This window comes from Ammospiza caudacuta, chromosome 12 (assembly GCF_027887145.1).
Source record: "Ammospiza caudacuta isolate bAmmCau1 chromosome 12, bAmmCau1.pri, whole genome shotgun sequence".
Lineage (NCBI taxonomy): Eukaryota > Metazoa > Chordata > Aves > Passeriformes > Passerellidae > Ammospiza > Ammospiza caudacuta.
The window spans coordinates 13,507,907-13,520,240 of record NC_080604.1 but is presented as its reverse complement, the minus strand read 5'-3'; the positions used below and the strand labels follow the sequence as shown (position 1 = coordinate 13,520,240).

The following is a 12,334-nucleotide window of genomic DNA, read 5'->3' as shown; positions in this document are numbered from 1 at the left end:
GCGCGGGCGGAGCGCCCGCCGCTCCCGCCCCAGCTTCCGCTCGCGGCCGGAAGCGGGGCCGGTGCCGCCGCACATGCCCGCCCCGCCTCGCTCCCACTCCCTCCCCGCCCGCAGCGGCCGCGGCTCCGCAGTGGAGGTTTATTTTCTAAGAATCAATAGATCTTTTTTCTTCCTTCAAAATAAATACAAACAACGTCCGAGCGCGGGGCCGGCCAGGGGCTGGGCCCAGGGGTGGGGGCAGCACGGGGGTGCGGGGCGCGGGGGGCCGCCCTGGGGCACGGCGGCGGCCAGAACAGCATCCCGGGGAGCGGCGGGCTGGGGGGAGCGGGCACCGGGAATGGGAGAGTGGGGGAGGCACGGGGGACCGGCCCCACCCCTCCCGGTCCCCCGGCCCCCCGTGGGTGCAGGCCAGCTGCACGGGGTGGGGGTCACCGAGCCCCGTTTGCCCTGAGATTCGGCGGGGGAGCGGCCGGCGGAACCAGCTCAGTCGCTCTCGCTGGAGTCGCTGCTCTGCTCGCCCTGCACCTTGTTGCGGTGCTGCATGGCGCGGTGGTAGGCGATCTGCACCGACTTGCGGATGTTGGACTTGCGGCCCTCCAGCATCTTCTCTTTGTCCAGGTCCTGGTTCACCCCCAGAGGCACCAGCTTCGTCCGGGGCAACCACTGCCTGTGGAGAGCAGGGGGCCACCTCGTTTGAGGGTTACAATCGTCTCTGGGGACCCCCCCCAAAGCCCTCGGCCCCCTGGCCTTACCAAGTGCGCTTGTTGTCAAAGAAGAGGACAAGGTAGAGGTGCTCGCGTGCTTCCTGAGTCATCTGCTCCCCCAGCTTCAGCACCTCCAAGGGGGGCACGGGGATGGGGACCCCGTGGTGGAACATGCCTTCCCGCGGCATCTTGGGGTCAATGATCTGCAAAACGAGCAGGGGAGGGCTGAGAGGAGAACAGGGACCCCAGGAGCCAGTCTGCAGGGAGGGGACATGGGTTTCAGAGGCCCCGCTAACAGGCAGTACTCACCAACGCCGGGTAGGAGGGGTAGCCCCTGCACTTAGCCCACACCAGGTCCAGGGCATCCAGGGAAGAATCCTCATCCTCAGACAGCCACCCTGCGCCTCGCCCCATGCCCTTACGCACCACTGTACAGGAGGAGAGGGCAGTCAGCTGTGTCCCCCTGGGTGATGGTGCCAGCCATCAGACACACAGCTGTGCAGCCACACTACTTACTACAGCCACACTACTTACTGCCATGCCCCACACCTCGTCCCGTGCCCACGGAGTAGGACTCGTTCTCTGTCCCTGATGTGTCCTCACTGCTGTCCTCTGGAAAGTTCACTCGGGAGAAGGAGGGTTTCCCTCTGCCCTGCTTGGAGGGTGTTGTGCTGCGGAGACAGGGAGCAGAGCTATCAGTAGGAGTCACATTAAGCTTCCAGAAACTGTTTTCCAGAGGGCCAGGCTGGTAGGACACCAGGGCTTGTGGCCTCCAAATGCCAGCCTTGGTACCGGGAAGGACTTGGCAGGCCTAGCAGGCAGAAAGGTGGGATGGTGCTTCTGCCAGGGTGCAAGCCAGACCCTCACCCAGTTCCACCTGGGAGGACCAGAAGATGTGCCCTCTTCCGAATTAGAGACACACGCAGGAGGCTGCTGGAAGGGCCAATGACAGAACAGCCACTGTGCCAACAGGAATTCCCTAGTTCATGCTTCCTGCTAGCCCTTTGCTGCACACTTTCACCTTTAGGTTTCACATTTAAAAAGGCACACACTCCAAAGACTTCTAGGGATTAGCAGCTGAGCTGCAGGATGAACAAGATGGGGACCACCAAACGGGGTGCTCATCCAGAAACTCAAGGCTGAAAGCTGCCCACTGCCACCCTGGGCAGCACTGCTGTCAGAGGCAGTACCTGGTGCGGTCTGAGGCAGCACTGCTGCTGCTGCTGCTGCTGGACTCTGAGTCGGAGCTGCTCCGGGGAAGATTGCAGTCATTGCGGTACACCAGGAAGCTCTTCTTCACGGGCTGGTTCCCGCTGCTGAAACCGTTGGCTGGCAGGTCTGAAAAACACCCCAACAAAGAGCATTACCACTGCACCAGAGCCTGCCACGTGCTGCCAGTGGGAGCACAGGTGCCCAGCTGCACTCACCCATGGTAGCATCCTCCGTGGATTTGTCACTGTCACTGTCAGAGCTGGAGCTGGGCCGCGGGCTCCGCCCTCGCTTCCTCTGCCGCTGGGAGGACCCCATTATTGGGAGCTGGGGGGGCCCAATGGGGCTGCTCCCATGCCCAGGAGGGATCTGGCTGTCTCGATTCTTTGGGGGGCGTCCTGGACGTTTTGGAGGGCCTGCAGTTTTAGGGTTCTTCTTGGAGAAGAGCACAGAGGTCCTCCTGCCAACTTCATGCGCTGGGGTAGAAGAAGAATTGGGACCCAGACCTGAAGAAGGAGAAGGTGTCAGCTGCAGCCCTGATGGCAGGGACTGCATGGCAGTGGTATCACAAAACAGCTTTGTTTCTGGGGAACATTATCTCAGAAGATCCTCCCTCACTATAGGAAGACCCTGCTTTTTCCATGATTAGATGACAGGACTGGGATGCAGAGGTGGCAAATGCCCAGTGACACATGGTAGCTCTGCCTGGTACTTTGGCTGTGCTACCCACAGAGCCCAGCTCACCATCTCCATCCAGGGAGCTGGCAGCTGGCCTGTTTGACTCTCAGCCCTGGGAGAGCATTTGGAGTTCAGCAGTCACTGCTGCTGCAACTCCCTCCCATGCCCTCTGGCAGGAAGGGACACTAAAGGCAGCCTGCTCCATAATGCCCCTAGAAACCAGGCAATGTGGCCAAGCTGGTAGGTCCTATCAGAAGGAAACAATCCACCTCATGCCCCACACCACACAGCTGGAACTGTGATCTCTGGAACAGCATCCAGTTCTTTGGCTGACAAAGAGATGAATTCACCAGGTCACTGCTGACCGCAGCTGTGAATACCAACAACCTGCCAACCCTCCCCAGGGGCAAACATATCAGGCTGTGGCTGTTCCAGACACAGAACATGGCCTCCTTCATCCAATCCCCCCTGTTTGGCTGGCACAGCTCACCACAAACTATCCAGTGAGCATGTTGGGAGGGAGCCCAGGGAGACACAGACATCACACTCAGCACTCGCCCCTATGGGAGGCACTACAGGCAAGGAAGAGTCCCCACAGGGGGATGTGGGATAAGGGACTGTCCCACAAGAGGCCACCTGCCTCATTCCCATGGAGGAGTGAAGAGCGAGGTGTGTGTGGGGAGCTGCCCACACAGTCCTCCTGCCTAAGGAGGCACCTGCCAGGGCAGCCTCTCCACAGACAGGCCTGTCCAGAGGCAGCTCTCCATGGCTCCTCAGACTGGCAGTTCTGGAGGGAGTATTACCTTTGCCAGTCTCCTGGCTGCTGCTCTCCTCTGCAGCACTGTCTGTCTGCAGGTCCTTCTCGCAGGGGTTGTGGGACTGCAGGACTCCCCTGGCAGAGGAGCTGTGCCGCTCCAGCCCCTCCCGGCCCAGGTCCCGCGGGTGAGCAAGCTTCCGCCGCAGCACTGTGATCTCCTTCTTGATCATCTTGGCCCGGCGGGACCGTCCAATGCTCTGCTTGCCGGCGTTGACCTCGTCCAGCCGCTCCAGCAGGATCTTCAGCTGCTCCTCCAACGGCAGGTGCTTCTGGTTCTCTGAGAGCAGCAGCCGCACATCTTCTGGGGAAACAAAGAGGAGCAGATGGATTAACGAAATCGGGAACTCCAGTGGAGCTCCTCTACCTGAAAGGGCATGAGGCAATCCAGGTTCTCTGCAGGGGAGAAGGAGGAAGGAGCTGGCATGGCACCAAACACCTGTGGACCCTTTAGGGAAGTTAACCTAAAAGACCAAGAGAAGGAGCCCTGTGGGAACTCAGCCAATTGGGGAAAGCTGGCTGATCAGCAGTGTGGAGAATACTGGGGTTCACATTGTCTGGAACAAGGATGCAACAGGAAAGAAAGGATGCACAGACAAACCACTGCCTAGAACCAACCCAATGGGGCTGATAAGTACCTGGCTAGCAAAACCACCCCAGGTCTCCAGGGAGTGGGGACACACAGCCCAACATGTGACAACCTCCCAGAAGAGGCAGCTCAGACTCTTGGGTGCCTTGACTCTGCCCAGGCTTTACCTTTTAGTAGCCCTCGTACCCCAGGGCAGGGACCGAATACCCACCGTCCTCAATGTCTTGGATCTGAGCCTCTTCCACTGTGACACAGTGGGGGAAGTGCATGCCTGTCTCGAAGTCAATGCCCATCTTCTCTGCCTGCCGGCGAGCCTGTCGCAGCACAGCACCTCCCTGCTCCCGCAGGCGGATGGCTGCCCTGTAGAAGATCGTGTCTTTGGCATTGTATTTCAAACAGTTGTTAATGATCAGGTTGAAATCCTCCTCAAAGTCATCGAAATTCAGATAGCGATAGGCTTCTAGATTTTGCTTCATTGTCTGAAAATCCATTGGCTTCTTGATGTGATCCAGGTAGTCTGGGACCTGCATGAGGAAAGAGCCAGAGTTAAGAGCCCAGGAGCCACAGTTAGCAGTACCTGCTCCAAGAAAACAGTTGTTAGAGGAATCAGGTATCACTCCCTGTGCTCTGCCCAAATGCACATCGGGGAATGCCGTCTGTTTTTGCAGCTTGAGGAACAGCAACGCCTCCGGACTAGGAAGCCCATGTGCTGTGCTCAACCTGTTAGAGCGGATATGCACTCCGAAGCATTTTTACAACTCCAGCACACATGCCAGCATCCTGTCCTCAACTCCTGCCTGCAGGCAGCTGGGATCCAGTATGCTACATGTTATTCCCTGGAGAAGGTGCTGCAAGTGCAGCCCCAGGGGTGAAGGTGAGTGCAGAAAGGTAAAACAGAGCCATCCAGGTGGCAAGTGAGATGGTGCAGCCTTCTTCCCCATTTGCTAAGAAACCTCCATGCTGACCTGCTGCCAGAACCTTGCAGAGACCATGTGGACTTTTGCCATGCTCCTAGGCAGTGACAGTCTCAGGAATTCTCTCTCCTGCCTGCAGCAGTGACAGTCTAAGGGTCAAACCCATCTCTGTGCTGTGCTCAGTCATCTAGCAGAGGCTTTCACAAGAGGACAGGTAAGAGCACACACTAAGGGCTGGCACTTTGCCTTCCCCAGTGGGAATCCCCAACTGCTCACAGACCCTGGGGTGTCACCAGTAACACACACAGAGGAAGAGTCAAGTGCTGTGCCCCAGCTGTCACTAACTCAGCTGTTCTGCATTTGGCTCACCCAGGAGGGGGACTGCTGCACACTCCCTCTGGTGAGCGAGTGATGCTGCCATGAGCCAGCACCAGGCTGCTCAGGGTTCTTCTGGACCAGAACGCAACCTGGGCAGCCCTTGGCATGAGCAAGGGGCAAGTTTGAGTGAAGTAGAAATCTGGGGAGGGGGTTCTTACTTCGTAGTTTTCTGTTACCTCAGACAGAGGGACCGGCTCACTGAAGATGTTGCCCGTGTCTTTCTCCTGCAGCTGCTCAAGCGTCTTGCGGAGGAGGATGAGGAAGGGGGTCAGCTGCATTTCCAGTGCCACCTGCTGCACTTTGATCTGAAACAAAGAACAGAGCGGGGCTGAGCCCTTGGCCCTAGCCAGGCAGTGGGGACTGTCCCCAGGGAGCAGCAGTGCAGCCCTGCAGGACAGCAACCCCTCTCCTCTCCTTGCTGAGGGGTAGGGAGCGCCCCTCAGCCCCGTTTGTGGGAGCAGAGGTGAAACACCGGCTCCAGCACCTGTGCATCCCACCTGTGCCTTGCAGAGCAGCCACCTTTGCTCGGAGCCATCGGAGCAGAGCGCAGCACAGCCGAGGGGACCCCGGCACACCTGAGCACCCTAAGGAGCCCCTGCTGATGCCCACCCCAGCCGCTCCCCAAGGAGGGGCAGTCGTTACCGTCTCTCTCTTGAGCTTCTCCCGCTTGCGTATCAGCTCCACCAGCAAGCGCGCACGCTCGAGGTCATGGCGCAGGCGCTGCCATGACTTCAGCTGTTCCTTCAGGGCCCAGTTCTTATCCTCAGTGTCTCTCTGTGGGAACATCAGAGACCATGAGTGATAGAAGATGTGCTCCCATCTCCACCTTCCTGACTGTGTGCTGGGGCTCTTCTCTGACAAAGGGAACCACCTGCTGGTGCAGCAAAGGTCACAGCTCCTTTTTTGTAACCTAGGCAGGTGATTCAGTCTCACCTCTGGCAAGAGCTAAATACTTGCCCTTTGGTCATCAAGCCTTAGGATGTCAGGAGGTGAACATCCTCAGACTCTAGAAACACTCTTCCTAACATGACCGACTGACTGCCTGCAGCTGCCCAAGAGGTCTGTGCTACTGCTCACAGCTCTGACAAAGTGCAACAGCTCAAAAAGGGAACAACAGCTCTACTTGCTTTCATTTTTGGAGCACCAAAAAAATTACAGCTTTTATCCTGCCATAGCCAAAACTGAGCAGAAGCAGCCTCAACTCTTCTCCAGCAAAAATAATAAGAGCAGACAAAGATAGGAGAAAACCCTGCCCAGTCACAGTCATCAGAGGGCTCAGAAAGATTTACAGCTGAGATGGGGAGCCAGAAGAAAAAATCTTCCTCTCTGGCACCAGATTTCACATCTGTGAAGTGCTGATTGTGGGCTGGAAGCAGCACCCAGAAGGAGCACTCTTGGAGCAGTATCAGAAGCTAGAAGAGAGGCCTTGGTTCAGTCCAGACTGTTTCTAGAGATCCCTGGCCATCTCTCTCAACACTGCCTGGCACAGTGGCCTGATATTAGAGCCATTTTTGACAGGTTTGCCATCACTACTGGCTAAATGCAGGCACAAGAAAGGAAATACCTTCAGCGTGGCAGCTTGAGAGGGCAGGATTCCCTTTGTGTGGCAGGCTGCCAGTGGCGTCGCTGCCTGGCAATTCTCTGAACACTGAGAGCGGAGGAGAAGGTGAAGCAGCAAAAGCAGCTGGGGTTGCCCTTCCCTCGTCTGAAAGCTCATACCCCTGACCCCCATTCTGCACCTGCAGGCATTGCATGCAGCAAAGGCTCCAAGCCCACAGCTCCAAAGGCGCAGGAAGCATGAACACAGCCAGGTTCCCTGCAGCCCCACCAAGCAGCCCTTACCTGGTCGCAGTTTCTCTGTGACTGCAGGTGTGTCTGCAGGCGGCGGAGCAGGGGGACACCATTGCGGGACTGTCTCTTCAGAGTCCAGTAACTGTGCAGCCTCTGCATGAACTGGCTCTTCCTCTGGATGGTTAAACGGTTTGTAATCTTACTGAGCCTGAGGAAAGGAGAAGAACCACAGAGTCCATCAACAAATCAAGCCTGGTTGCTGCAGGAGAAGCCCCAGCTAGGGACAAGTATCAGCAAGGCCATCCCAGCGGAGCTGAGAAGCTCCTCAGGCAGAGAACATCCTTTTATATGGCAGGACTTTCTGTTAACACCAAGTCACATAGCCTAGGCACAACAGAGGATGCCAGGAAATGTGCAGCCTTGCCTCTCCATAACACACTTTTCATTTCTACTTCCTGTCAACTTTTGGGCAAAGCCTGGGGCAGGTTGGGGTGCAAGACAGTCACACTGGGTGCTGGATCTTTAACAGCTCCCATGGTCCCTGAGACCATGAGTGTTATGGTGCTACTGCCCCAAAATCATTATTTACCTTGCTGAAGGCCACTTGCTGTGACAAGGGGGTCTGGCCAAATGCTACCAGAGAAACTCAAACCCTGGCAAAGCAAAGGAAGGAGCACGATGCATGAGTACAACAGACGTCCCATCCAAGACTATCCTGAACAGCCCAGAACACCACAAAAGGGATTGCTTACTTCCTACCACAGCAGATAGTCCGGAGGGGCTGGGACAGCCTTGTTCAGCAGAGTTGGACAGAGATGCCCTGCTAGTAGACTGACAAAGGGATGAACCCTCAGCATCTGCCCACCTCCCAGAGACAGCTTTTCCCAAAGGATGACCCAACCTGCATCAGCCTCAGCTGAAGAGACTGGGGACAGCAGCCTCATATGCCATCACTGGCCAAGCACAGCTCCCACAGGAAGACGTGGCATTCTGGCAACAGCTCCTGAAGAATAATTAATCCCAATAGGATTCTAGCTCAGTATATTTTCGCTGTGAACGCAATAGCAGCAAGACCCTACAAACTGCCAACATGTACACACATAAGAAAAAGAGGCTCCTGCTATGGAGCAAGCCCTGAATGAGCAAAAACATAAGCCTGGGACACAAACAGACCATGGTAAAAAGGCAGCAGCCTTGTGGCAGACCTGTCTCCCCAAGTGACCAGAATGCTGCCCAGAGAGCATAACCCATGGCTTCCATGTGCTCCTATCCAAGTGCACAGGAGAGAAGTCTTGAGGGTCTAAGAGTCTTGACAGTGTCCCATGGTCACAGCCCCCCACAGCTCCTGCCGCAGGAAGGAGAGCTCACCAGCTCAGGATTGGTGGCTCACTACTACAAAAGCAAATGCTCCATGCCCAACCTGTGCTCAACTGGGTGTTGCCTGCTGCAGAGTGACAATGAGGTCTAAAAACATCTTAGGATGCCCTTATGTGCTTTTACATGCTGCTGAGGACATCCAGAGTTATAAACGCTGACAAATTCTGCAAGGCTCTTAGATGCTCTTGTTTTGGGATTTGCACGCCAGCCCAACAATCTAACAAGAGCAAAGCACAAAGCAGTTGCAACTGTAACTAGAGGGTGTTTGCACCTTCCCATGAAACCACAGGTTTGGAATGTGACAGAAACATAACCCCTCGTGAGGCCTCACACTGGGGAGTCAGCCTTAGGACCGTGGTGTTCCTTGGCAGGCAGGATCCTGGTGCTCTCCAGCCACCCCTCCTCACAGACAGCTTTCAGCACCCGTGGCTGCCCGGCCCTGCTCCAACAGGCAGTGCTGAAAGGGAGCAGCAGCTGCTGTGCCTGGCAGAGAGCACTGAGGAAGCCCAGCAAGGAGTACGTGGCTGCTGGGATGGATGAGTTCTGCTCAGCAGAGCACAGGGATCCCGACCCCAAACCTCTCTGCTCCAGAGCCAAAATAACCCCGGGATTAACCCGTTTCCCAGGCCTGAATCACTCCCACACTTCTGTCTTTTGCCTGACACAGCCTCAGGAGAAAACAGACCTCAGCAGAAAGGAGAGCAGGTCCCTCCTCCTTCCCGCCTCGTTTACTCCAGTGCCTGAGGTCAGCGCAACAGGAAAGGAGTGCTGGGAACCTCCAGCTGCTTCCTGACACATCCGGCCAAGTTCACTCTCTACTGTTAAACTAACAGCAGCTATTTCCTGCCATGCCGAGGGCCCAGACACCTTCGCAGGGCAATGCATGGCCCTGTCTCTCTGCAGGACTCCCAGAAGAAACCACCACAGCCCTCTGTGGCAACAAAGTGAGAAGTACCTGCACAAAAGCTAGGGAGGGAAATAGGATAATGCCCACATGGGAAGCAGGACACAAAACATGAAGGAGAAATTTCTCCCCAGTCCAGAGAGGGCAGCAGGTCGTACCTGTGAGGGGGGATGCAGGGCACAGAAACCACAGGTGCTGCAGCTCGTTTTTCTGCCAGGATCTTCCGTGCCTTCTTCATCTTGATCCTAGATTTGGCCTTTGCTTTTTTGACTTTCTCAGAACTCCAGCCCTTCCCCTCCTCCTCTTCCTCCTCATCCTCCTCCTCCCCCTCACTGTGGGAGAGGGCGGGCAGCCTGCGCACGGAGCCTGGCGGCGTGTGGATGTCGCAGTAGGCGGTTTTGCGCACACTGAAGGAGGTACCGTTGGCACCCGTCTCCCTGACGGGCTCCATCTTCATGTACAGCCCGGCCTGCTGGGCACAGGTGACATGGAAGGCAGTGTAGCAATTGGCTTTGTGACACTGGATGCAAGCCCCAGAGCCACGCTGCTTGCAAATGTAACAGGTCAGCTTCCAGCGTGCGGGCGGGATGTGCTCGATGCTGTCGATGGGCTCCAGGAAGACGGTGTTGGCAAAGCACACCTCGGGGATCCAGAGGGCACAGACCACGTGTGCCCAGCGCCCATCGTCCGTCTGCTTGAAGGCCCCCCCCTTGTTTGGGCAGAGGGCGCAGTCCACGGCGCGCGAGGGTGACTGCAGGCACCGTCTGCAGAGCCACTGTCCCTCGGGGATGTAGGGCACCCCATAGCACTCCTGGTGCACAGCCAGGTTGCACATGTCACAGAAGAGGATGACGTTGCTGTTCTGACACTCCCCGTCGTTGCAGATGCAGCAGACGGCGTCCTCATCCACCAAGGCGTTTGGGTCCCCCTTGTTGTGGCTCTCGAAGTAGGACTCCTTCTCTAGGCGGTCCATCAGGTACTCAAAGATCTCCTGGGGAATAGGACTCACGCCTTCGTTCTTCCGCCTCTCGTTCATGATGTCCAGCCAGATGTAATCCTCCTCATCCATGTCATACTCCACCTCCTCGTCCAGCTCCTCTGCCGACTTCTCAATGTACCTGGAAGGACAGCATTGGAAAGTAAGGGCATGTTTGGAGCTGCTGAGCCCCAACTCCAGGATTTGTCTGTGATTGAGAGAATGTTCAAATGCTCCAGCCGAGCCATAAGCCAAAATAAAGAAACAGGGACAAGGCAGGAATGTGCAGAAGCAAAAGGTGCTACTGCACCCTGACTAGCACAGCGGCACAACAGCAACTTGGAGACAAAACAAAACTGGTCTAAGGAGCAAGGTCAGGCCTTGGAGACTCATCAGTGCAAGGAGGGGGCCTGCAGGGGCCACTCAGCAAGTGCCAGTGCTCTGGAGGCAACAGCCTCACAACCAAGACATGATAACCATGCATGGAGGTGCCATGTTTCAGTAATTCCCGTTATGGGGCTCTGTTAACTCCTGCCTGAGGTATTAACTGGGGCCACTGCATCCACCAAATCTCTCACAAAGTACTGTAAGAAAACAATTTAAAAGTATGCCCACAAACAGACAACTCCTACAGGTACACCTTGGTGCTGAAGGGCTCTGAAAATATCTCAGCATACCTCCAAAGAGAGACTGAGAGGCAAAAGGACACATTGGGTTTTGTTTTGATTTTAAGTGCTGTTCCAGCAAGGAAAGAGCACAGCAATCAAACTGCTGGCAACCAGCTAAGCAGCAACTGAGAGCTCTGTAGATTCACAGACCTCTCCGAACTGTGATGTGACACCAGGCAGAGCCCAAGGAGCCTGAAACCACGGAACAGCCACTTCTGTGAGACCTGGAAGAGGCAGACAAAGGCCATTTCCAGGAGTCACAGGCAAGCCACTTGAAGAGAGTGGGGCCAATTCCACCTCCAAACCCTGGGCATGAACCTAGGAGTCTCCTTGCACCCAGCCACGGACAATACCTGTAGTACGAGGTGGGACGAGGAGGGGCATCAGGGGTGTCCTGCTCCAGCTCTCGGTACACCACCTCGGGCAGCTTGGGGGTAGTGCTGGCCGAGGCGTTGTGGTGATGGTGGTTGGAGTCCTTGCGCTTCTCCTTGTTCTTGTGCTTCCCAGATTTGGGCGGGACGCTCTGCGTCTCCGTGTTCTCCTTATTGCTCCCATTCTCGGGCACCTCCTCGGGAACATCCTCGTCCTCGGACACCACGTCGAGATTATCGAAGATGCTGATGCGGTGGACGCGGCCGTGCAGGTCCACCTCCACCATGCGCTGGGCCTGGGCGTAGGTCATCACCTCTCGGCCGGGCGACTGGGAGGTCTCGGAGGGGCTGGGCGACTGCTTGTTGGCGGCGCGGGCCTGGCGCCCCTTCTTCTTGTGCTTGCGCAGGGGGGTGTGCTGGGGCAGGGGCGGGTTATCGTGGTCATAGTGGTACAGGTGGTACTCGATCCCGCTGTAGCTCTTGTAGATCTTGCGGCAGGTGCCCACCGGGCACTCGTAGGGCGGCTTGGTGGCCCGCAGGTTGTGGCAGAAGGTCTTCACGTCGAAATCTACACCCATGGCGGGGCCGCGGGGGGCCGAGGCCGGGCCGGGCCCCCCGCCCCGCCGCCCCGCCGCCCCCTCCCCGGGCCCCGGCCGCCCTGGCCTGGCTCCCCGCTGCCCGCTCCTTCCCTGCGGCGGCGCTCCCCGGCGCGGGGCCGCGCTCAGCGGGCGGGCGGCTCCATGGGCGGCGGCGGCGGCGGCGGCGGGCCCGGGCCGGCCCCAACAATGGAGCTGCGGCGGCGCCTGGCGCGGGGCGGCCCTGGGTAAAGCGCCGCGCCGCCCTTAGCAACCGCACTTTCGCCACGGCACCGCCGGGCAGCAGCACCGGGCAGGACCGGAGGCACCGAGGACGGAGAGGACGGGGAAGGCGGCGGCGGCAGCGACGATAGCGCGGGGAGGCC

General features: G+C 57.4%; 1 protein-coding gene across 3 annotated transcripts; it reads right to left on the bottom strand.

Moving 5' to 3' along the window:
* Nucleotides 1-180: 180 nt before the first annotated feature.
* BRPF1 (bromodomain and PHD finger containing 1) lies at nucleotides 181-11,951 on the bottom strand. 3 transcript variants are annotated; one of them, XM_058813223.1, is made up of 14 exons: nucleotides 11,356-11,951; nucleotides 9,517-10,476; nucleotides 7,129-7,285; nucleotides 5,929-6,060; nucleotides 5,463-5,591; nucleotides 4,206-4,518; nucleotides 3,395-3,709; nucleotides 2,132-2,419; nucleotides 1,895-2,042; nucleotides 1,572-1,637; nucleotides 1,239-1,375; nucleotides 1,014-1,132; nucleotides 753-907; nucleotides 181-667 (listed from the first exon to the last, which is right to left on the bottom strand). In XM_058813223.1, the coding sequence occupies exons 1-14, from the start codon at nucleotides 11,949-11,951 to the stop codon at nucleotides 484-486; spliced, it is 3,699 nt and encodes a 1,232-aa protein (XP_058669206.1). In that variant the 3' UTR covers nucleotides 181-483. The 3 variants fall into 3 exon arrangements, with proteins under 3 accessions (XP_058669206.1, XP_058669208.1, XP_058669209.1); XM_058813225.1 differs by lacking the exon at nucleotides 1,572-1,637; XM_058813226.1 differs by lacking the exon at nucleotides 1,572-1,637 and having other exon boundaries at nucleotides 3,395-3,706.
* Between the last annotated feature and the right edge of the window lie 383 nt (nucleotides 11,952-12,334).

Excerpts from the sequence above, each read along its gene's own strand:
- BRPF1 (XM_058813223.1), bottom strand. The coding sequence starts at position 11,951 with ATGGGTGTAGATTTCGACGTGAAGACCTTCTGCCACAACCTGCGGGCC. Across the intron at positions 3,710-4,205 it reads GATCCAAGACATTGAGGACG|AAGATGTGCGGCTGCTGCTC; the intron begins GTGGGTATTCGG and ends TTGTTTCCCCAG. Across the intron at positions 1,638-1,894 it reads GCTGCCTCAGACCGCACCAG|CAGCCTCCTGCGTGTGTCTC; the intron begins GTACTGCCTCTG and ends TGGCCCTTCCAG.